The following is a 24386-nucleotide window of genomic DNA, read 5'->3' as shown; positions in this document are numbered from 1 at the left end:
CTGAACAACCCGTGGGCAATTCTCTGTCACAGTAAAACTTCAGCGCAAATGAGAAACCTAACAACTGAAAACAGCTCAGATGTACTGGTAGGAAGCAAAAAGCAGCCTCAATTATCTGCCACTTTTATTTTTTTCCCTCTCTGGATTTCTTTGCTTTCCTAATGCTAGCAATAAATAAAAGATACAAACCAGACCCATGAGCAAATAAAGTCCTGATTGCCCTCAACGTACCTTTGGGCCAAAGTCTGTTTTTGGTTCTACCATTGTTTAAATGCCAGGAGTTCAGCAGAGATGCTCTGGATGGCTGGTGGCTCGATCGAGGTCAGTACCTGGCCCCCCGTCAGATGCAGGGAGACTTTCTGAAACCAGCCAGAAAGATCCGCTTAAAAGCTGCTCCACCGACATCTGCTTTTGGGGCTGATGCAGACGATTTAATTGATATCGTTTCTGGAATAACGCTGAATTTACTGATGGCTTTTAATAGAATGCTCAAAAAGGATTTCAGACATGTCCTTCACAAGAGGCCATGAAGGAAACTCAGTAATAGTACGATAATTGCATTAGCATCTCCAGCGAGCCCAGGGCCGCGGGGTGGTGCGTGCCTTACAAGGCGCACAGAGAGGCCTTGCCCTACATTCACAAGGATGGTAAAGTGGGAAAGAGAGGACAAGGATGTGCATCTCGTTAGCCTACATTAATTAAACTGCCCGTTAAAAACCCGCACCAACAGTTCGAGTGCATCAGCAGAAGCTCTGTGCTAATTAGACCAAAGGTGTTTTACCCAGCTCACAGACACCTGCCCAGCCCTCCACGGGCTCCATGTGACTGAGCCTGGGAGCTGGTAAGCCCTCGGACAACACAGAAACACAGAAAGCATCAACGTGGACATTTTGCCATGTCCTCTCCCCTTCTGCCACCTTAGGCACCCCAGTCAGACCCCAAGTGTCGGGCTCCTGACTTGCAGAAGCAGTTGTGCCTTGATGTTCACACTGAAACGTTTGCCATGTGAGCTTGCTGCAAACCGTGTCACCCTGCAAACCTCCCTGCCCAGCAAGGGACAGGGCGCCCGGATGCTCCGTTGCAACAGGCGCTACTGGACTCGCCTCCCCTGCCTGCAGAGAGAGTTAAATGACTATTTAGTATGGCTAAATCTAGCAAAAGCACATTGGTGAACGTGACACAGGTATGAGACTAATGTATGGGTGTACTGGATCAATATGTATGCGCAGTAGGTATCAATACGTGTGTAGACAGGCATATACACACCTGGGTCACGCACACAGACACATCGGCTGCATAGGCTTCGCCACTCCGCCCCAGACGAGGACGTGGGGGCTCTCGGTGGCCACACCGCAGCGGGACAGCAGCAGTGGCCGGACATCCCACCCCGCCCCGCCGCAGGGATGCCCGCGCTACCCCCGGATGCCTCCGACCCCCACCTCGGCGCCCAGCCCCGCCGCTGCGTCCCCCCCGCTCCGCCCCGCGGCGCCGGCGGGGTCCCCCGCTGCGGGCGGCTCCGCTCCGCTCCCAGCCCCGCTGCGGCAGCGGGACCTCCGCGCCGCTCCCAGCCCAGCCCCGCTGCGGCAGCGGGACCTCCGCGCCGCTCCGCGCCGCTGCGCGGGTGACTCAGCCCCGCGCTCCGCAGGGGCCGGGCTGCGCGGGGGGCGGAGGCAGGGCGGAGGGAAGGAGGAGGGAAGGGAAGAAGGAGGGAAGGAGGGAGGGGGATTTACCCCATTGTCCTCGGCGGGAGCTGGGCAGAGCCGCTGCCGCTGTGCGCAGGCTCGGCCGGCCCCTCGCCCGGCGCGGAGGAGCAGCTCGCCGGCGGTAAGGGGGTGGCTCCGCGCCGCTCCGCGCCTCGCCCCCCCCCCCCCCCGCAGCGTATCCCCCATCCCCATGGGGCGGCGGCGGCGCCGGGCGCGGCCCTAGCGCGGCCGCGGGGCGGGGGAGCCGCATGGCCCGCGGGGAGCGTGGCGGCAGCGCCCCGCGTCGCCGGAGCGGCCGGGGTGGCGGCGGCGGCGTTGGCGGCGGCGGCAGGACGGCGGCGGCGGGCATGGGGGCGCCGGGCGGCGCGGCCCTCGGCCCCGGCGCGCTGCCGCGACGCTGAGACCCCGGCCCTGCCTGCGCGGCGCCGCCGAGGAGGAGGAGGAGGAAGGATCCGATGGCGAACAGCAGCGAGCTGGGGAGCAGCAGCAGCCCGCACCTGCCCAGCGCCGGCGGCCTGCTGAGCGCCTCCGGGCTGAAGCTGGCCACCCTGGGCTTGATCCTCTGCGTGAGCCTGGCGGGCAACGTGCTCTTCGCCTGGCTCATCCTCAAGGACCGGCACCTGCACCGTGCCCCGTACTACCTGCTGCTGGACCTCTGCCTGGCCGACGGGCTCCGCTCGCTGGCCTGCTTCCCCTTCGTCATGCTGTCGGTGCGCAGCGGGGCCGCCTGGCCCCACGGGCCCCTCAGCTGCAAGGTGCTGGCCTTCCTGGCTGTGCTCTTCTGCTTCCACGCTGCCTTCCTGCTCTTCTGCGTGGGGGTCACACGCTACATGGCCATTGCCCACCACCGCTTCTACGCCAAGCGCATGACGGGCTGGACCTGCCTGGCTGTGGTGTGCATGGTGTGGACCCTCTCCATGGCCATGGCCTTCCCCCCCGTGTTCGACGTGGGCACCTACAAGTTCATCCGGGAGGAGGAGCAGTGCATCTTTGAGCACCGCTATGTCAAGGCCAACGACACGCTGGGCTTCATGCTCATGCTGGCAGCCGTCATTGCCGCCACCCACCTGGTCTACATCAAGCTGCTCTTCTTCATCCACGGCCACCGCAAGATGAAGCCGGCCCAGCTGGTACCGGCCATCAGCCAGAACTGGACCTTCCATGGGCCGGGAGCCACCGGCCAAGCAGCTGCGAACTGGACGGCTGGCTTTGGCAGGGGGCCCACGCCACCCACCCTCGTGGGCATAAGGCAGGCCACCCACAGCCAGATCAAGAGGCTGCTGGTGCTGGAGGAGTTTAAGATGGAGAAAAGGCTCTGCAAGATGTTCTACATGATCACCTTGCTCTTCCTGCTCCTCTGGTCCCCCTACATTGTGGCCTGCTACCTGCGGGTCTTCATTAAGGCCAGCTCCATCCCCCAGGTCTACCTGACCACCTCTGTCTGGATGACGTTTGCCCAGGCAGGGGTCAACCCCATCCTCTGCTTCATCTTCAACAAGGAGCTCAGGGTCTGTCTCCGAGCCCACTTCCCATGCTGCCAAAGCATCCAGAGCACCCAGGGCACCATCCTTTGCGATCTCAAGAGCTTTGGGATGTAGGGGGGCTTTTCTCTTTCTAAAAAAGAAAGATGGATATAATTTTCCATGTTTCTGCATATGATCTCAAGAGTGTGTGACCTGTGGGGGACATACTAAACCATCACCCAGCACCCAAACCTTAGGCTGTAAGAAGCTATTTTATTTATTTTTCTATATTTTGCGTATGCTCTCTTCAGAACATAAAAGGTTGCTGTCTATGGAACAGGTACTTGAGCAGAACACACCCAAACCTTAGGCAGTAAGAAGCTGTTTTTCTTTGTGATTGTGTGGTTTTTAAAAACAAAACAGGGCTCCAAGTTTCTGGTCTCGCTTCTAACGTTTCTAGATATGATTCCAACAGATATGGATTAAGGCCATGACATTTTTTTTTGTTTTCCTATTCCTGTCTGTTTTGATAAAGGCTTAACAATTTTACTCATGTAATATTTGATAAGGGCCAAGACAATTTTATACTAAAGTTATTTTTGATGACCTCAAGAGGTGTTGTTTTATTATTATTTGATTTTAAGTGAAGAACAAGAAGAGGACATTCCTAATGTGGTCGGAAGTCAGTTCTTGGTGGGAGCTGTTGGGTTCATTCATTCTCAAATGGTTTGAGTATTTGAAGCAGTTACTTATAACTTTTGCTTGACATGCAAACAGTGTAGAACTAATTTCAATTTTCTTGTTGCACTATTCATTTGGTAATATTTCAGAACTATTTGTGAAATGTGATTTTAAAATATCAACTTTAAAAATAATCAACTATAGCAGTTTTTAAAGCCTAGATTGAAATTCATATTTTACTGCCTTTATAGGAAGTTATCTACAAACCTGGGTAATACTTGTACATTTTGACTGTTTTCTTTAATAAAATATTGAAAACCTTTACTGTATGTAATTGTTTCAGAATGGCAGCATTCTGCTTTGCTGACAAATAACTTGTGTATGTGGAAGGTTGTATGTCTTGTGTCCAAACAGATTTCACAGCTGAGGTTATTATGGACAAGCACAATCCTTATTTGCTGTTAGATCTCAATTTAGGTGTTTATACCAATAAAAGTGACTAAAGCTATTTTTAAGGAGACTTAAGTTCATGATGGGCAACAGGTTTAAATAGCACAATTCTGTGTGTCTACTGAAACTAAATTTCTGCTTTAGCTAATCACCTCTCCATTAATGACAGAAAAGAGTGCATAATTGTAGATTGCTAATTTTAGTTGGCAAAACCGGTTTTTAACATGGTGGTTTGGTTAATACTGTACTCATTTGTAAACTATATTCTTAATGGGTAATTTACACTTACTAAGCCTGGCATTTTAACCTGCTTTATTGTTCTACAAAAACTTACTCTCTTAACCGGCAGGCTGATGGCAGGATTCTGACACAACGTTTTAGCCATCTCAGAGGTGGCTGTCCCTGACACGCACACTTTCTGATCTATCACATAACTTTTAACAAACATTGATCATTGCAGCGCTGGAGCAAGTCGCACACAAAATGATAGAGATAAGCTCCATTTCCATGAAGAAATCTGCATCTTTGAGAGTGTTTCTGCAGGGAGTAGTCCGAAGTTGTTAGACATCAACTGAGAAATAGTTGTCCTGACTGTGAAGTGAGCGCAGAAGAGAGACCTGTGACAGATCAGAAGAGGGCTAAGGTGGCAGCTCCAGATTTAGGCAGAGAATGAAACTAGGGGAGGGTTCTGGTTTGGTTTTATGTCTTGCTTTCCACCCCAACTCAGATTTGAACACCAGAGAGGCAACATTTCTCAAAGTGCGTGCTGAGAGGTTTGCAGTTTGAGCTTTCGGTATAGCTGCAGAGAAGGTAGGCAGGAGGAAGATGGAGCTGTCTTCATGCTGCCAGAGCTGGGCTAAGAAATATAACTGTGGATGGAGTATCTGGAAAACAAAATGAGACTTAATGATCATTTCCAAAGCTGTTTGAAAATGCATCTGGGTACAGAAGGAAAGCTGTCGAGAACTTCAGATCACAGCAGAAGTTGGTTATCTGTGCTAATTAGATTTTCATCCTGGAATATCAGATTATTGGTAGTGAATCTTGGTGACTAATTGGGTAGAGTCGTGTTAGAAAGACTTGGGGGCAAGGTATCGATGCTGTTACTGGGAGTTCTATTCCAAGTATACCTTATATGACTGTTTTAGGTCTTTTCAGTGGGGTCCCAACTTTTACAGAATCATGTTTCCTTAAAACTTAAGAAACTTCCTCTGTAGGGACCTAGAACTTTGATCTCTAACTCAAATCTTGCCTTCTTTTTCCTGCTCCTGCTGCTACCAAAGCCAATGTTTTCTTTCTCTTACTGTATTAAAAATGCCTGATATTTTGGCATCCTAGCTCTCCTCTAGGCTATAAGTAGTATGGTTATGATTCTATTTAAACCACAGAGATGGGCGAATAGTTATTTTAAAACCTCCTTAAAAGCTGCAAGGACCAGATTTTTCACTTCTAGAAAAATTAAGCACAAGTTGTATAGTCAATCGTATATGCAGGGGATGAAAAATCACCTTTGGGTGACCTGATGGTTTCATTTAAACTTCGCTTATCAAGCTGCACTGCTGTATTGAATGCCTATCTCTGTGCATGGGCACCCCCCATCTCAGAGATGCCCTCGTTAGATGGGCGAGTCTGGTTCTTACCCACTGAAGATAACGGATGCTTTGCTGTCACCCATCAGTGGCCACCAGACAGGACCTTGCTACAGCAAAAGGACACAAAAAAGTTTAAAAGGGTTATCTGTATACCATGCCTTTTGCTTGCACGTAGCTTCCAGGGCTGTCTCAGAACTTCTGACGTACTCTGAGGGCACTGTTTGAAGTTAATTTTATATTTTAGGTTCTTGTAATATCAGGCAGATTATGATACTGGCCACACTGGTACAAAAGAGAAGGAACTCCAGTAGCTTTAATTTGTGGTTTAGATGGGTGTTGTACAACAGGGCTTCATTCCAGAAAATGTCAAACTAAATATCAAGGACAGACACATGGCAGAAAATGAAACAGTACTCGGTGCCGGCCCACCAACAAACACCACTTTGCAAGTCTGTCCTGCTGGCTGAGAGTGTCCCAAGAAAGTATGAAAAAACAGAAAGGGCTGGAGAGACACCAGAGGATAAATATTCCTTCTGAAAACTGAGAAAAGATAAGAAAGTTGCAAAAAAATAGCATGTCCAAAGCACAGTATTAACACGTTCTCACAGCATCCTTTAGTCCGCATATGGGGAAAGTGGGTCACGGAGATTAAATGCTTTGACCAAGATCAGAGAAGGGGTGTCAGAGAGGATGAAAACCTGCTCTGGATAACAAAAGTAGACAAATAATGTTAAGAGAATGGGCTGAGCACAGGGAGCCATCCCTGATGCTGTTGGGACCTGTGAGGAGCGGCTGTAAGCCTCTGTGCCCCCAGCTGCCCATCCAACAACCAGAGTGCTGCTGGTCTCGCTCAGAAGTGCTAATGGCTGAGACTCGGTGGGAGCTGGGTGTCAAGAATTACCTCCCACGTCCACGTGAGAAGCTATTGCAGCTTGTTGTGCAAGTCCTGGGCTCGCTTGTGAAAACTCAGCTGGTCTGAACCCCTCTCCCCATCGCCACTGACCAAAAGGCAAAGTACTTGGAGGGTTCGGTGAGCTGCACGGCAGTGGGGCTCTCCCAGCTCTTCCATCTACCTGTACTTGACCAGAATATAGATTGAGTCTTCTCTATACTCCTCCAGGCAGATGTATGATAGTTTTCCATATTCTGGGCAGCACGAGTGCTGAGTATCACAGGAAATACCAACATCATCTCTCCCAGAGATTCTCCGCAGTCTGGCTCAGAGGTCACACCGCGCTTGCCTTTGCATATCTGTGGTGAAGAATTGCAGTTGCACTGAGAGCAGCTCTGGAAAAATCTTGATTGCTGCTGGCATCTTCACTCACTCACCAGGTATTTAACACATTCCTTGCAAACATTCCCAGTCAAAATCTTGAAGTCAATGGAGGTTTTTTAGCATAAACTTAAATACCAGGCCAGCCTGAAAAATGACACTGGTTTGAAATTTCAACAAGTAGTGGCTGTGGCGATCTCTGATTTACCACACTCAACGCCTGGAGTACTGTGGGGTGCTTCTAGCTCTGCTGTTAGATTTGGAAAGAGTTTGATAGAAAGACGCTGAAATATTTGGCCCCAGCCAAATTATCTTGTTGGGTAAAGGTCTCATGCAGTGGTCATGCTAGAGGTGGAGGATGAGCGGGGGGATTGCATAGCCTGCAAGCTGTCATCATTTGCTTTTCCAGTAACAGGTCTGCACCAGGGGAGACAAAGCAGCCTTCCAGAATAGCGCAAAGCCAGTAGCCTTGAGGAAAGGGCAGGAATTTGGCTTAGTCTGATAGCAACAATTCTTTCCTGGGGCTCTACCTGGATGCGATACAGCTACACCTCCAGAAGGCTGCTCTGCCATATGCTGTGGGACTGCCCTGGGACATGTTGTGCTGAGCTCAGAGGAGAGCAAAGCTGGCATTTTCCTTCCCTTCCCAGCAAAGGATGCCTGGAGTTTGGCTGGACCTCTGCCACTTGCCCCACATGGTTAAGCACAGTTGCCTTGCTCCTTTGTAGCACCTGCACTTGCTCAGAATTGCCAACAAACCACCCCGAGAGAAGTGGCTCCGGACAGAGTAACAGCCACATAGTGGCAGAATGCAACCTTAAGTATCTCAAGGCACTTCATTAACTTAGGCTGCAGATTAGATGATTCTGTGCAGTATTGGAATACCCCAGAAACCTTATTAGATAGTTATGCTGCAAATCAAAAAATTATTAGAAAGATGGCAGGGGGGCTGTTTTCTAATAGAGGTCCCCTGTAATCCTTAATTTTAGCACAGCTTCCTTTATAGTTGCTCGAAACACTGCACAGGCTACAATTAACTCTATTGTGATATGAAGCAGGAGGCATCTCCCATGCTATGGTGTTCTTAAGCTTCAGAATATTATAAAATATACGACATCTCGAAGAAATGGAGCCGTCAGAGAAACACCGTCAGTGAAGATAGTCTCTTAAAAGCTGGTACAGAGTCGTGCTGGGCTGGGGCTGTGCCAATGGAAGTCTTACCCCAAACCTCCTTTTATGCTGGTGACTTCTGATGCCCTGCTATTCATGAAGGACCTTGTGTGGGGTAAATCATTACTCATCCATCGGTTGTAGAACTGGTGACCAAGAGCGGAATTTCCAACAGGCCTGATGTCTGCGGCGCTCTGATTTTCCCTAAAGCTGATGATGCTGGGCATCTCTGAGCCCGTTTTCACTTTAACTGCCCCACACCTCGGTACTTTGTCAGAAAAATGATTAATTATTCTTACTCACCTTTGTAAAGCACAGAACTACTGATGGCAAGAGCAGAGCATTATCACGGGTGAACAATTGCTGACTACATAAGCTTTCATCACTTAACTTTAAAGTCAAGCTAAGCCTTTAATGCAAGCTGTTGCATTTCTATATTTCTATTCATGTTTAATGACCTCAGTACTTGCACTCTGTCTTTGATCTTGTGAGTCATGCATGGTTGTACTGTGGATGTATTTATCAGAAAGCCACTTTCTTCAGTCCCATATTTTTCACCTCTGCCGTGACCAGGTTGATAGCGCAGAGCACTTTGTGTAGGAGGCTTTCAAGTTCAAAGCTAGTCTTGCAAGGGCAAGAGGAAGCTGTGAAGTCCTGGTTAATTTTAGGCAGTCATCACAACTCTAATAGAGTAGGCAGAAATCAAGAGACTGCCCGGTGAACAGAAAGCCTGTCCTAAAGTTTCTGAATGTTATTTACTGGTGTGTCATTAAAAAAAAAAATAAAATCCGGTGTTTGTGTGAGGATGATTAACCATTGGAACAAATCATCCAGGGAAAAAATGGATCCTCCATCTGTGAGACGAGCAGCGTGAGCCTGCGCGCCTGCCCACGGCACACCTGCCCGGGAGCCTGCTGCCTGCCCAGCCGGGGTCCCTGCACCGGGGTCTGGGTCTCAGCCCGAGCACGCAGGGCAAGAAAGCAATCAGAAACACCACTAAACAGCACCAGAACCCTTTCTGTCTCACAATGATTCACTCTTTCCTTTTGCTAACTGTTTTACAACACCCATTTTATCATACCTTATAAATACCAGTGCTTGCTTCTCAGAAATTTTAGCAGAGGTAGAGCTAAAATGGCTTTGTTATTAAAAAAAATCCACAGAAGGAAACACAGGAAGATTCAGAATGAAGGGCTGAAGTCTGGGTGCTTTCTGACAGTGAGAGAAAGAGGAATGATTTAGCAGAATATTACCTCACTCCATCGAACCACTCAATCTGTCCCCATCTGTCAGCGAGTGCTTGCAGGAGGGTGATGGAAAGGAAGCAGTTGAGTAGCTTGATAGTCGAGTAAATCAACTGGGCTTTTTCCTTTTCTTTCCCCCCCTCATTAGGCCTTGCACACGCACCGTACACGGCAGGTCCCCCAGCACACTGCGCCGAGGAAGAAGGCAGAGGGGTGTCGGTACCTTAGGTGCCAAGGGGCTGCAGCAGCCCCCGGGCAGAGGGACCAGCTCTAGGTGCCCGCGGGGCCGAGCTGCCCCAGGGAGTGAGCTCCAGCAGAGCTGCAGAAGACATCTGGGTGTGGAGGAAGGCGGATGAACGTGCAATATGTTCAGCCAAGCTGCAGTGTGACTAAAGGGGGAGAACGTGGGCACCCGAGCCAAGGAGCCAGCAGAATCGCGGGCAGAGGTATAGCTTGGAGCCACGGTGTGAAAGCAAGGAGGGACACGTTTAGGCTGAGCATCACCAGAGTGCTTCCCAGCAGGGCGATGAAGGATGCTGCAGAAACCAGGCTCTGCAGGACCTGCCCGCAGTACTGCTGGTGGGGATGGACATCTCAACACTATTTTTGCCCCCTCCCAAGATCCTAAACTCTCAGCCAGACAGAATTTTTCTTACTCTCCGTTTGTGCAATATCTGTCTGAGCATAAGTGCTGATGTAAAGCAAATCCAAACAGTTGAAGGCTCTGTTGCAACGTGTCAAAGGTTTGTTAGTGACTTTGGGGAGTTTAATGAAACCAGGGTGGGGAGGGAGGTGAAATTATGACGCCACTACAGTCAGGAAGTTTTGCCATTGAATTTGAAGGGGTGGGGGACCTTCCTATCAAGCTTTCACCCATGTGAGAAAAGAAACTGGGGAGGAAAAAAGAAAAATCTACTAATTTGACAGGATGAGGTGAAATTTTTGGAAAGAGCGAGCATGCTTGCAGCTGCCTCGCCAGCGCCTCTCCCTGAGCTGGCCGTTCTGGCAGGTCCCATGAAAGCGGTTAGAGATGTGCTCTGCTGCCTGGGCTGTAGCATAGCCCAGAGGAGTAAGTAAAGGGTGGGCCCAGCTTTGCACTCCCTGGAATTAATAGCAGCTTTGTTGGTTTGTGAACCCTTTGCAGCAAGAGCTGTGGCTGCCCATTCGCGCTGAAAGAGCCAGCAAACGTCTGCATGAAGTGACATGAGTGCGCTCACATGTACAAGAGAAAAAGTAAATAAAGAAGGCCCAGCCTGACTCACTTGGCTGGAAACAGGCCATATTTTCAGTCTGCTTCTGAACTGTGTTACAGCCTTGGGATTTACAAAGCCGCATTACATTTAAAACCAGATTTAATCCCTTCCACGTGTTGCGATGCTGCGGCGGAGGCACGGTGCTGGGTTTCTGGAGGCCTGGATGGGATTCCCGGCCTGGGAAGAGACACGCTGCCCACGCAGTGCAGCACAGAGCCCCACGGAGCCCCTGCGCTTGCATCTGCGGGGCGCTGGCAGGGACACAGCTGGGGTCCCTCCTTCCCACACCGCCGGGGCAGTTACGCATCCCAGGATAGCTCAGGCTGCAGCAGTGTGGGTACAGCGCAGACACGTGCTTTTTCTGGTCTGTGAGACTTCTAACCTCCTGGGGACAGAGACGTGCCAGTAGCACACTGGTATCTGGTGTCTTAACACATACCCAGCTTTCCAGGCAAATTGGGGTTTGCAGAGAATACTCACTATCATTTTTACGTGGTGCATGCATTCTTTTTTTGCCCTGTACTAAGCTGTCTTATGCACAGACCTTTGGGAAACCCCTGTCATGAGGGTGTTTACAAGTGTGCTATATGGTTATACTGCTCATCCCTCCTTTCCTGCACACTTTGCTGTTACCCTGTGCTGTATTCCTTGCCATGAAACACGCTCCCATCTGCCCTCCCTTCAGTGCACAAGGCTTACTCAGCTTCAGCCCTTCACGTTCAGCCTTTCCCAGCCCTAATGACCAGGCAGAGCGGCCCAAAGGCTACCACCATCCTCTGAGGTGGATGGATTATACTGGGGAACGTGCCCTGCTAAGTCATTGCATTGTGTCCTACTGCATTGGGCTGAGTCTGCACGCACTCAGGACTCTCCTTGAAAAATGATAAGTGATTTGCTGTACGTTTGATGTGCATTAAACTCATCTCCATTCCTGTGCTCAGAATTATTGATTAGTCTAACAGCTGTACCCCCACTGGTTTGGCATTTCATATCTATGTAATAGAGAAAGGCACATTGATTTTGTTATTATTAAAATCCTCTTGTATTTGCACAGTCTCTTCTCTTCCTGCAATTTTTTAATTCCTTCTGGAAAACATGTTACACATTGTCAAGATCAAATTCCTGAGACATCTTGTTTAAATCAAGGGATTCTTAGCACCTTCTGTTTCTTTGGAATATCCATCTGTGCAGTAATAACAAATCAGAGAGCTACTGGGGGGGGGGGGGAAGGCATGAGTGAGGACCTCAATCTGTGGTCATACTTGCTGTTATCATATATAATTATGGTGCATTATACCATTAATGCAAATTAGCAAAGTTCCTCCTGACAAGGTATGCTAGAAGATCTTTAACACACCAGAACTTTAGGATAACAAGACTAAAGTTTCCAGCCCACCTACAAAGGAATAAAAGCAACTCTAATTTTGTCTCTTACCTTAAAACCTTTCTATACAGGTACACATTGCTCCATACTGTTCTCTCAACCACCAAGACACTCTTCAGCCTTGTAGCAACCAGCCTCACTTCAGCTACTCCTCCTAGAAAACCAGGGTTGTGGTTAGGGTGACCTGTCTCTCAGGTCAGCACCCGCACAGATCTGAGTCCCATTTGCCACACAACCAGGAGAATTTATTTTCTGTCAGCCCCCTCACTCAAAGACTTTGTAACTTTTTTTTTTTGTTTGTTAATGACAAAATTTCTTAAGGGGAATTGTGGGCAAGAGGATGCAGATGAGGCTGAGTTTCAGCTGGGTTTTCTCCTGCTCAGCAGCAGAGCTTTCCCTCCAGCCCTCCCCAGGCTTATGTATGTGTGCTTGCTCAGCCAGCTGTGCACCTGCAAACCCAAAACACCTTGCCTCACCTTTCCTGATAAGCATGTAATCAAATCAAGGTAGCAACTCATTATATGTGGTGCTGCCCTTTCCTGAAATAACTCTCTGTTAACCCAAAATCTGGTAATAAACATGGAAATGCCTAAACTTTGGTGTGATATCATCATTATTCTATAGCATATCTGTAATATCAATATTAATATATTAAAAATTAATGCACTCATCTCTATTAATAATTAATAATATTTCTTCAATATTAATAAAATTAAAGCAAATATTGGCACAGCACTCCTAAGTGGAGTGAATAAAAGAAAGTGTTTAAAGCAGGCTGTCTCTCAACAAGTTATGTGTACCGGAGAATGAGACTTCTCCCTTTCAGCAAGGTGTTTCCTGGGCTGCGTGGGTTTTGTTCTCCTTTCTTGTCTGACTTCTCCTACAAGCACCTGCCCCTTCCCTTCCTCCCAGGCAGGTGAGGAGGCTGTTGCTGGCCCGGGATTATTGCCAGCGTGATGCTGAGTGGGGGGGAACTGTAGAAAACCTTTCATGGCAGAGTTGGCTCGAGGCTGGCCACCGTTTCCATCAGTCATGTTGAGTCAGGTTTGCTGTGCCCCTCAAGTCAAAGGCTGGTTCAAGGGAAAAGCAGAGGAGTATGCATGGCCATTGACGTTTGGAAATACTTCTTTCGGTCACCGGTTTACCTGTTATCACTGTAAAGCAAAGGTAAAGGGTTTCCCCTCCACCCCTTCCACTGCAGAAAGAAATTAAAGGGACTTTGCAGGTTTGCCTGGGTTAGGACATCTCCCCTGGGATGGGAGAAAAGATAATTGATTAGGACAGAGTTGCGGGAAGAATTGGGATGCAAAAGCTTAATCATCCTTCCAAAATGATCTCTCAAATCAACTAACCTTTATTGTGAGCATCAATTACTGAGAATTAAATTACTAAAGGGGGAACCATAATAATGATTACCAAGTGAATACAGTGGGGATGTGGGACAGTGAGGTTTTGCCTTTAAGCTCTTCTACACCAGCAGCCGCACTCTGGCAGCAGGCAGACTGGCTGCGGCAGGGAAGGTGAGGACAAGTACAGGATAACGTCTCTCTCAAAGCAGCACCTTCCTAATGCCCTGTCCAGGAGCATCTGCAGGACATGAGTACTGCGACCTTCTATAGATGGTGTGAACTTTGAACTCATTTAATTGGGGCTGTTCTCATTACCCAGATAAATGCCTAGTCCCACAAGTTAATTGGCACAAATTACAACTACAAAGTTGCTCTGCTCTTGTCTGATAAACTCTCCTAGCAGTTCAGTTTGGCAGGTCTAAGTCAGTCATCAGATATAATTGTCCACTCACTTACCATGATATAAACCAGGATGATTACCTTCAGTGGAGTCATTAGTGATTTATGCCAGTGGGAGATGAGAAGCAGGACTGGCGTTTCCTGCTATGTATGGTTCATCGTTTTGAGCCCCATAACAATGTGCTTTGGCAAAAATGAATGGAGCAAGAGATGGGACACATACACATTTGGGCTGCTTCTATTTTCCTTCTTGATTTTCCCTTTGAGTGTAAATTGAAGTCCATGGTATTGAGCTAATTTTATATTGATAGACATGGACAGAAAAGCAACCCCCAGGCTCCCAGTGCATTCCCCCTCTGCAGACTCACACTGTATGGGTGCACGGGGTTCTTAAGTAACAGTGGCAGCATCAGGTTTGGGGTTCGTTTTTAAATCCAGATTATGGGAATTTCTGCGGTGCTCACAGGTCACTGCATTAGCACTGGAATGAGCTGGTCTTTCACCAGCACAATCCAGCCCTTTGGGTTAGCGATGAGCCCTTCTAAGACTTCCGATCTAATACAGGCACTTTGTATCTGATCACATTAATGCAAGTCACATATAAAATTACCATTTGGTGGCAGCTCAGACTTCCTTTTTTTTTTTTCCTACATGACCTGAGTCTGTTGCCACTTGCACAGCTGCTGTATCACCAGTGCAAAGGGTGAAGTGAAATGTATAGACATTGGAGCAAGAGCCCTGGGGTTGGGCTGATCAGAGTTGGGAGGAAGCAATCCCATCTCTCAAGACACTTATTTTTCTAATGTGTGCAGGATCCACAGGGATCTGGTAAAATAACAAGCCCGTTTGTTCTTTCTGTCTCCTCAGGAAGGCTGTGGGGCCCATGGAAGGTAACTGGTAAACTCGCTGGGACATTTCTCATCTTCTATACGTAATACAGGTGTTTGCCTTAATACAAGCGTGCTAACTTCTCTCAAACCCCTCATCGTCATTACCAGCAAAGCACTGATTGTTGAAAGATGAATGACTTCACTTTCCCAGTTCCAGCATATGTTTGCATGTCTGAGAGCAAGAAATGTGTGAAACTCACACAAACTATTGGAATTCCAGCTCCAGGGACTGACAAGTAAATATGAAGTTACACGGTATTTCATAGAAAACCCACAAATTATATCTTTGCTGCGTTAAAGTTGATCCTTTGAGGCATGTGCCAAGAAAAACCTCTCATATTAGCTACACCAAGAGTTCTCCATTGTCTAAGACTACAGCTTGGTTAAGGAGTTCATACCTTGTAAACTGCTGAGTTTCCCTAAAAGCAGCCAGAAGCATATAATCTTTGCTAAGCTATCCGTAAGGAGCTCTGCTAGCTTGGGTGAATCGAGTATGTGGTAACAGATTACACTGAATAAAAATGGAAAACCACAATGACAAAATAATGTTATAATATTAAAATAAATCAAATCATATACTGCCATTATTCTGATACAGAATTTTTACACAGCAAATTTGATACATATACAAGAAGTCAGGCAGCCCATTACAATAAACTTCAGGGTTCCTTTTTTAATATAAACTACATCCTAATACATAGTTTGAGATGATCAGGTAGTTTTACACCAACTCAAGTAACAACAACTTCTTCTCATCTTAGAATACTAAAATAACAAAATCTTTTAATGCTTTGAATATTGAAATGCTTTGGTTCCACCTGCCACTTTTAAAAAGTGTAAAAACTACATCTATTGGTTAAACTTTTACCCTAGAGATGCGCCTAACTTACAAATACAGTTATATTAATAAAGTTACACGTAAATACAGTTTTCAGCAATCATCATATGCTTCACACTATGCAATTATTCAACTCTCAGTTCAATTCAGGCATTCCAAAGTGTAAAAACATGGCCAAAATTTTCCAAAATTGGCAATAATCTTGGATGTTTTCATTCTGGGGTTAACTCGGAACCATGAAGACCACGAGACGGTTCAGAAATCGTTAAGCTCCTGCCCTCAGAAAGCAGTGCTGCTTTAGCAAATCTCATTTCGCTCACCCCAAAATGAAAACATCTGCCACCACGAGTCCCTCCTGAAAACCTTGGCCACGACAGCACAGTATCTCATCTTCAGTTTTAATGTTGGTGAGGCAGGAAGGTATGGTAAAGGGTTTCCCCTGGCAAGTACCTTGTTCGTCACAATAACAAGAAAAACAACACATCGAGGGGCTCTTTCTAGCGCAGAATAGCTCCTGCTAAAAAAAGACATCTTCTTTTCTGAAGTCCGGTAAACATTTGAATTTGCTGGGAGAAGTCCGTACACAGGCCAGGCTGGGGAGACACGGGCAGGTGTGGTGCATCCGCCGCCCGGAGAAGGGAACCTGGGGACAAAGAGCACAGACATCAGGGACAGGGAGCACAGCGGCGATGGTGCTTGGGATGGATGGATTCGGATGAACAGCGGGGATACGGGGAACGCTGCCCGCCTCCCTCCATGGCAGGAGATCTCCGGGAGCTGCAGCGCAGGGGCCGGATAGCAGGTGGCAAAGCCATTGCATTTCCCAGTCAAGCCGCAGTTAAGAGCAAAACTTAACAGTCCATGTTGCTGTGTAAATCTACATCTGTGACACATGTTCTCCATTTACTGCCGTTTCATAAAGGAGTCTGTTGTGAAACTACACTGGCCTTTAGCATCACGTTTTGCGGTGTTTACTGTGCAGGGGTTTCTGCTTGCCGCGATTCCTGCATTGTCATACGGCACAGCACAGCCTGGCAGCCGCATAACGGGACCCAGGAACTGCAGGATCCCGTGGTAATTCAGGCTGGAAGGGATGTCTGGAGTCATCTCGCCTGACCTCCCTTTGAGCAGGATCCTTTTCGCCACAGGGCAGAGGCTTCTCATTTCATCCCACCCTCCTCCAGCCACGCTGTGTTGCGGGGAGCACACATACGGACTGCATTACGTTGAATTGCGCCACGACGTGCACATGCACTAACACTCTTTAACAACTTGATTGCAAGCTCTGTCTTTTACAGGAGCCGTGCCTCCACCAGCACATGAGCCGAGCCGAGGAGGACAGCGCGGTGGGACAGCATGGCCAGGAGCTGTAGTGCTGCCGGCCGGCAGCGTGCACCAACCATCCGGTGGGATGCACCGAGGGAAGCACAGAGGTACAAAGCCACTGCTGCCAGCAGGGCAGGCAGCCCTAATTCCCTCATTTCCAGATTTCTGGGTGTTTTGAGCCTGCAATTTCAATATTCCAAGTGCAAATTTTCTCTTTAAGAATGTTGAAGAGACAAAGTCCCACACGTTTCCCCGTGCATCACCCCAAGGGCCTGCCTGACTCCAGTGACACTGCATTGGGTGCAGGGGGGGGCGAGGAGGGGGGCTCACATCGCCTGTGGTGCCCTGGGCACCCGCTGAAGAGCAGCCCCAGAGCGAGAGATGCTGTGGGCTTCCCCACGCCATCCACCATGGCCCTGCTGTCCTGGCGTGAGCACAGCGGCCACCGACTGCGGGTGCTGGGGACTCCCTGCGGGAATCACACCTCTTGGGTGCCCACGCACAGCGCTGCAGAAAAACCCAAAATCTGAGCTCCTTGAGCTGGTAAGGCTGACTCAGAGGTACCTCTCAACCCTCCGACAGCTCAAGTGATTTATTCAAAACGTTACATTTGCTGCAAGGAAACGTTCCTTTCAGCGGGACTCCCACGCTGAAGACGTGGCTTAATAATGCACCCAGCTGGGGACAGGCAGCAGGTGACAGCTCTGCAGGATGGATGCTCTGCTGGGGTGTGCAGCTTCTGCCTGCGCAGGCAGAGCCCACGTGCCCAGCGCTGCTGGCTGAGCCAGTGTGTGCTCTGCCACGCCGTGTGCCCAGCGCCAGGTTTTAATGAGCATGAGGCAATGGGAGTTTGTAGGTGAAAAGAAAACAAGGAAGCTCCCAGGAGAGACGTGGGGGTTATGCACAAGGTGCACAGCGGCTCCAAAGCCACCCCTGTGGTGCCAGCTCGCTCTGCTGACCTGCCAAACCTCACCTGCCTGGCCCTGCCTGCAAACCCTGCCTTCCTGCCTGCAAACCCTGCCTCTGCAGTGCCACCTGAGATTGTTAACCGCATCAAGCCAACGCCATCTAGTTGCTGAGAAGGAAACTAGAAGGTGGAAACCCAACTGCCAGCCATCTCCTCCAGGCTATCTCCAGGCTCCTCTGGAGGTCCCCAAGGCGGTGGCACGGCCATGGTGTTGCCTGCTTTGTACCTGACCTACAGCCAGATGAAAGGTTTTGGTGCCGAGGGCAATTGGTTTCCCAGGTGCCCCTTACCCTCGTATTTAGGGGAGAGGAACCATTGAGCAAACTCCTCATCCTTAAAAATACCTAATTTCACATACTACAGTAAATCAGTTTGCTTTGTGCTTGTCATGAAGAGCAGTGGGGTGAGGAATCTAAATCTAAAATTAACCTCATAAAGCTTATAAACATCAGTGACTGTGTCTGTAAGTCTGTGGTGCACAGGCATCTTTTCTGTTTGTAATTATGTGAGCAATTAGCTTAAAATATATCAGACAGTATAAATTATTGCCCAATAGCAATTTCTCTTATCCTGAGACTCCTGTTAATGTAAGAGCTCTTACAAGAAAACTCTGCTACCTTACATAGTAAAAAAGAGAATTTGGTCCCCAGTATCACAGCAAAAGATTTAAAAATTTAACTGTAATAGAACAGAGCCTTGAGATTCCTAAACCTGAGGAAATAAACTGTAGATACAGAGCTCAGAAGCCACGCAGGCATCAGATAAGGCAGTGAGAGAGGCAGCTAACTAGCTCCATATTTACATACTAAATTTATTGCCTTGGTATTTTTCACAAGTGACAACTCCTGGGCCATACTCTTCCCTGAGGCTGGCTCTGAAGACCACCAGGTTCTCAAGCTCCTTAGTAAAATCCCATTCAGTCTTTTGTGATAATTTATTTATAAACAACCTTTTTCATACTACTTAATTACATATCCTTAAATAAATGTATTTGTTACTATCATTATATTAATGATATAATGTATCATATAATAATGCACTAATATGTAACTAGTGTTATGTATACGTGTGTGTCTGTATGTATACATACATATAGATTTGAAAGGAATAGGTAGAATAGAAGTGAAGAGAGCCCGTGGTGAGTTTTCTCAAGTACAAGTGTGTGCCAACACCTTTCCAATGGCTTTTGAAGGCACCAGCGGCTCTCAGCCTCTGGAGCGCAACGGGATATTGCTGTTTGATGGCAGGGACTGTGCTGCAGTGAGGCACCGGGTGTCCCAGCACCGGCTGGTGACGTTTTTATGCTTGTGATGGGATCTTGTTCGGTTCCACTGAGGTCAGTGGCATTCGCTATGCTCCTGCTCACACGGGTAGGCATTGGCAGGGTTGGGCTTGGGAACTGTTTCAGATCATGTAATGAAGCAAAACAGCAACACCAAACTAATAAGACAACAATCTGGAAAGTGTGTAGTACTTTAATCCTCAGATTCTCTTCAGCATAATTCTGACAGTAATGTATTTCCTTACGTAGGTACCTCAGTGCTATTTCCATACAGATGCAAATAGCTGGGTATTGTAATGCACAGGATGTTTCCCCGTCTTCACCACGTATAGATTTTATGCAATGTGACATACAGCACAGTATATTCCCCTTTTTTTCTGCCCTGCCAGCTCTGGTCCCACAACCGCCCCGGTGACGTACTCACTCGGTGACTCAAAGGATGGCACTCCTCTCCCAAATTTCCCATCGGTGTGCACATTCGCAGGCTGCGGATCCAGAGGCTAACCGCACAGCACATCCCTCCTCCGCACTGCTGGTCTCGGTCGCAGGCCTGGAGTTGAATACAGCATAAGGCAAATAAAATGAATAATAAATCTATTCCAGAAATAGGGCAGATCAGGTGCTCAAGAGCTGCCTCTGACACCCCACAAGTTACCACGGCTCATTAAGGCTGAATAACAAGATTTAAGGCTGTTTTGCAATACTTATGTCTCCCATGGATCTGAACACACAGGCTCCTGGCACGTTTCAGAGTTGAGCCCAGGATGTTTAAAGCCACGACCACATTTGGAGCTGCTCAGGGCTGAATCCAGGACTGCCAGCGATTTACAGTCCCAATGTCTGAGCACTGATGGACCATGGCATGTGCCACTCTGCTTTCCCAGGCACTCAACAGTCAGGAATCCTGTCTTATGGATAAGCTAAGATAGGAAATTATCCATTAATTTAAAGACTTATAAGTAACTATTCCTTCTAGTTTACGATAATATCTTATGGTTGAGTACCTTTGCAAATGCCAGACTGCATGATAGTTTTATTAGAGAAGTCCAAGTGGAAATAGCTAAAATAGAAGTTTAAATATGGATGCTGTGGTGGTTATCTAGAATTACATGTAACTAAAAGATATGTTAAACATGTAATAGAAAAAGCTTTGCATAAGTGTCCACATCTAAGAAAATGCTACTGTGGTAGCATTCCCCCCGCAAGGTGGGGGGGAAATATTTCAGCCACTTACCCAATACAGCTTAGATGAGCACAAACCACAATGCAAACTATTGGGTATGTTTTAAAAACCAGAAACCATGAAGAGCAATTGACATATTAGGGTTTGGAAACCGGTTACTGCACATCTTTTGCCTATTTTGTAACCAGAAGCTTATCAGACTGTTTATTATATGAATTTAATGCAAAAGCCAACCTCCTTTCTCCGATGAAAAATTCCATTGGTTAAAGGTTCTGATTACACCCCAAAGGTAAGCTTAATTAACTCACTTCTCTTTTAATGTCTGACAGCAGGAATGATAGACCAAAATCACTGGTCAGCAGTACATAAACAGGCAACTTGTAAAAATATACGTAAAAGATTATAACGGCTCTGGGGAAGACTGTGTATCGGAACAAACATTTGCTTGAAGGAAAAAGCTTACAGATCTTACCTTGGGATTTACATGATAAATGTTATTAGACTATACTCTACTGGGTAAATACTACACAACCAGCAGAAGCCAGATCAAAATACATATTTACAGATCAGCCAGTAATTTAGGAAAAAGCTGTGCATTAGGGTCAAGCCACTAAATAGTGTAACCCAAACGGCTAGCACTCCTAAACACATATTTAATGAAGCAGACAGTTCTATGCTACAGGTGAGCCCAAACACACAGACTATTTACTTATAAGACTAATATGGCCGTAAAACTACCACTACAGCCTTCAGGTAGATACTGTTTACTTTCTAACCTCTGTCTCTCTCTCAAAAAAAAAAAAAAAAAAAAAAAAAGTGCTCCAATGGTCTAATAATTTTGCCCTAGTCACAAAAAACTGCAGATCTGGTGATTTTGGCTGTCACCAGCACCTGCTGCTCAGCTGGAGTCACAGGCTCTGCTATTCCTCACCAGTCGGCTCCTGACCCCCTTTTTATCTCGGTTGTATCTCAAACCCCATCCATCTCCATGGGACTGGTCCTGGAGTGAAGTACCACTCAGCAAAAAACAGGTCTGAGTACATCCTAGCCAGCAAGGGTATCTAAAACACTGCACTGAACAATTTCTTTTAAAAACTCACACACACATATATACATCTGGCAGAACTTTTAAGGCTTCCCTTCCAAAAATGTATAACAAGTTTTGAAAATATTCAACCCAAATGCTCCTGCCAACACCTTATCCCCGATGTGTAATTCATACTGCTACTTCTAATGTTCACAGCACACAATATGAAGGACGTTTCTCTTCAGCACCCCGTTTAAACACAGTTCTGTGGAAAATTCAGCTCGAGCAAAAAGTCCCAGGTGAAATGCCAGCTCCAAAGCCAACTGAAGTCAGCACATGAACCACCACTGAAGTGAAGAACGTTTGAATCAAGTCCTTAAATTGCAAAGCAAACACACCTTTCGGGAGCAGAGGCTGAGGATGAGAACACCTACGTCAGCTCTTGCCTGAGATTTACCCGTTCATCAGAAGCAAAAAATGTATCAAAGTGGTTTATGCAGAAAGGCACTGCAATAGTTAATAAAGTATTTTCTAGTTCTAATCTATTTTTACTTTTTGAATCTGCTTTGTCCTTGATCTATTATTCACTGCTTCACAATTACTTTATTTAATGGACTAATTACGCTTTAAAGGTGCGGCCACAACTTTTATAAACTGGTCCTCCATTACTGGAAGTATTTCTACTTAAAAGGAACTTGAACTTCTCAAATATTAAAAAATTCCTTCACACTCCCTGCTCTGAAAATAAATCAGTCCTGGGACCTGATCTGACATCCAGAGAAATACCTATGAGCTATTTCATGGACTTCAGTGGAGTCCGGATGGGGAGCCTGGACAGCCACGGAGTAATCCGCTGCTGTGAGTACAACTTCTGATGGTTACAAAAGACATGTAAGCTCTCGAAGGAATGCAAGCGCTGGGTTATTAATCCAAAGCAAACACTAAAAAAAAAAAAAAAATCATTTTACTTAAGAGTGATGCAACGCTTTGGGTTAAATAACGTCTTTGGAAAAAAAATATTTTCACAACCAAAGTAAATCTCAAGCCTAAAAACAACAACAACAACAGAGGACTCATTTGCAATGGGTGGCTATTGAGGAAAAAAAGCAGCACAGTCATACTCAAAAAAAAAAGCAGCGTTTTGTGATGATTGCAATACCGGTGCCTGCCCTGTAAGCAGTAGGACTGGAGGAACTCGGGGTGCACAAGCGGGCAGTGTGGTGCCCTGAGCCGGGCCCTCCTGGGGCAGGTTTGGGGGCAGCCCGGGGCTGGGGGCAGCTGGGGGCTGCATGGAGGCAGGGGGGATGAGGGGACAGCCTCCAGCCCTGGAGAAGCAGCTGGAGTCTCTGCACACTCACAGACCAGCCTGGAGACATCTCTCCCCCGCTGAGTCCAGGCATCCCTCACCCCAGAGGGACAGACCCCACACCGTGGCATCCCTCATCCCAAAGACCCGCAAGTCCTGGTATCACCCACCGCAGAGAGCCCCCCCATATCCTGGCATCACTCACCCGAGAGAGCCCCCCACGTCCTGGCACCAGTCCAGAGAGACCTTCAGCTCCGGGCATCCCTCACCCCAGAGAGACCCCCACGTCCTGGTATCACTTATCCCAGGCAGATCCCCAAGCCCCGGCATCTCTCATCCCCTGGCACAGCCCTCCCTTCCCCGTCCTGGTTATCACTTATTCCAGAAAGACCCCCAGCTCCGGGCATCCCTAACCCCACGCGAGACCCCTCTGTCCTGGCATCACTTAACCCGGACAGACCCCCGAGCCCCGGCAGCACTCACCCCAGAGGGGTCCCCAGCTCCGGGCATCCCTCACCCCAGAGAGACCTCCCCTATATCCTGGCATCACTTATCCCGGGCGGCCCCGCACGTCCCGCTACCACTCACCGCAGACAGACCCCAAGACAGTCCCGTCCCCGCTCCCCCGGTGGAAGCCCCCAGCCCCCGCCGCGGCACGCTTTCCCGCCGCGCCCCCGCCCGGCTCCAGCCCGGCTGCCGGTGCCGGCGCGGCGGGTCCCGTCGGTGCCGTCGGTCCCGGCCGGCCCGCGCGGTGCCGTGCGGCGGCGCTCACCCCGGTGATGACGGCGCCGTGCCCCGGGGCCAGCAGCAGCGCCAGCAGCAGCAGCAGCACCGGCGGCGGCGGAGCGCCGCGCAAGCTCCGCATGGTGCCGTCCCGCGGCCGCGGCCCCTGCGCTCCCCCGCGGGCGCAACGCGGCGCAGCGGAGCCGGGTGCGGCGGCCGCCCCAGCCGTTATAAAGCCGGGGGCTGCCGTCGGCGGCAGCGTGAGTCACCCCCGCCCTGGCAGCGCCGCGGCCGCGGACCGTCGCGCGCACCACACCGCGCCCAGGTGCGCGGCCGCGGGACGAGCCTCTGCGGCTGCGGGGCGGGGGGGGGGGGAGCAGCAACCGGCGGATGGCTGGGGGGCAGCCCACGGCGGTGGGGGGCATCCCGCAGCAGGTCTGGGGGACATCCCACGGCAGTCTATGGAACCTCCCGGCACGGGTCGGGGGGCATCCCACAGCAGGTCTGGGGGGGACACATCCCTCGGCAGGTCTGGGGGGGGACACAGCCCATGGCAGGTCGCGGGGGGGGGCTAGCTGGGGGACATCCTGCAGCAGGTTAGGGCAGCACACAGCAGGTCCAGAGGGATCCTGCAGCAGGTGAGGGGGGATCCCACAGCAGGTTAGAGTGCATCCCACAGTGGGTCAGAGGCAGCCTGCAGCCACTGGAGCCTGCCCAGAGGCCTGTCTCGGCTCCAATGCCCATGTCCCCTCTACTTGTGTCCCTCAAGCTCCCTGGCCTGCAGCAGATCCAGCAGTTCTCCTGCCAGCCCCAGCCCCCATGTTCCTCCCCTGCTCCCCTGTATGAACAGGAACCACCTGCAGCTCCCAGTCCGGCCTCTGCT

The 24386-nt window shown here is 48.9% G+C and overlaps 2 protein-coding genes across 2 annotated transcripts; one reads left to right on the top strand and one right to left on the bottom strand.

Moving 5' to 3' along the window:
* Positions 1 to 1723: 1723 nt before the first annotated feature.
* On the top strand, positions 1724 to 4331 carry GPR27 (G protein-coupled receptor 27). Its single transcript, XM_054838531.1, has one exon. It carries the CDS (start codon positions 2159 to 2161, stop codon positions 3299 to 3301), a length of 1143 nt encoding a protein of 380 aa, XP_054694506.1. The 5' UTR covers positions 1724 to 2158; the 3' UTR covers positions 3302 to 4331.
* An 11166-nt stretch (positions 4332 to 15497) lies between these two features.
* On the bottom strand, positions 15498 to 23715 carry PROK2 (prokineticin 2). Its single transcript, XM_054838353.1, has 3 exons — positions 23553 to 23715; positions 19689 to 19814; positions 15498 to 16332 (listed from the first exon to the last, which is right to left on the bottom strand). Exons 1-3 carry the CDS (start codon positions 23643 to 23645, stop codon positions 16207 to 16209), a joined length of 345 nt encoding a protein of 114 aa, XP_054694328.1. The 5' UTR covers positions 23646 to 23715; the 3' UTR covers positions 15498 to 16206.
* Between the last annotated feature and the right edge of the window lie 671 nt (positions 23716 to 24386).

The sequence above is a fragment of the Grus americana genome, chromosome 11 (assembly GCF_028858705.1).
Source record: "Grus americana isolate bGruAme1 chromosome 11, bGruAme1.mat, whole genome shotgun sequence".
In the NCBI taxonomy this organism is placed as follows: domain Eukaryota; kingdom Metazoa; phylum Chordata; class Aves; order Gruiformes; family Gruidae; genus Grus; species Grus americana.
Note: the sequence above shows the minus strand (reverse complement) of the source record. Positions and strands in the feature narration are given on the sequence as shown.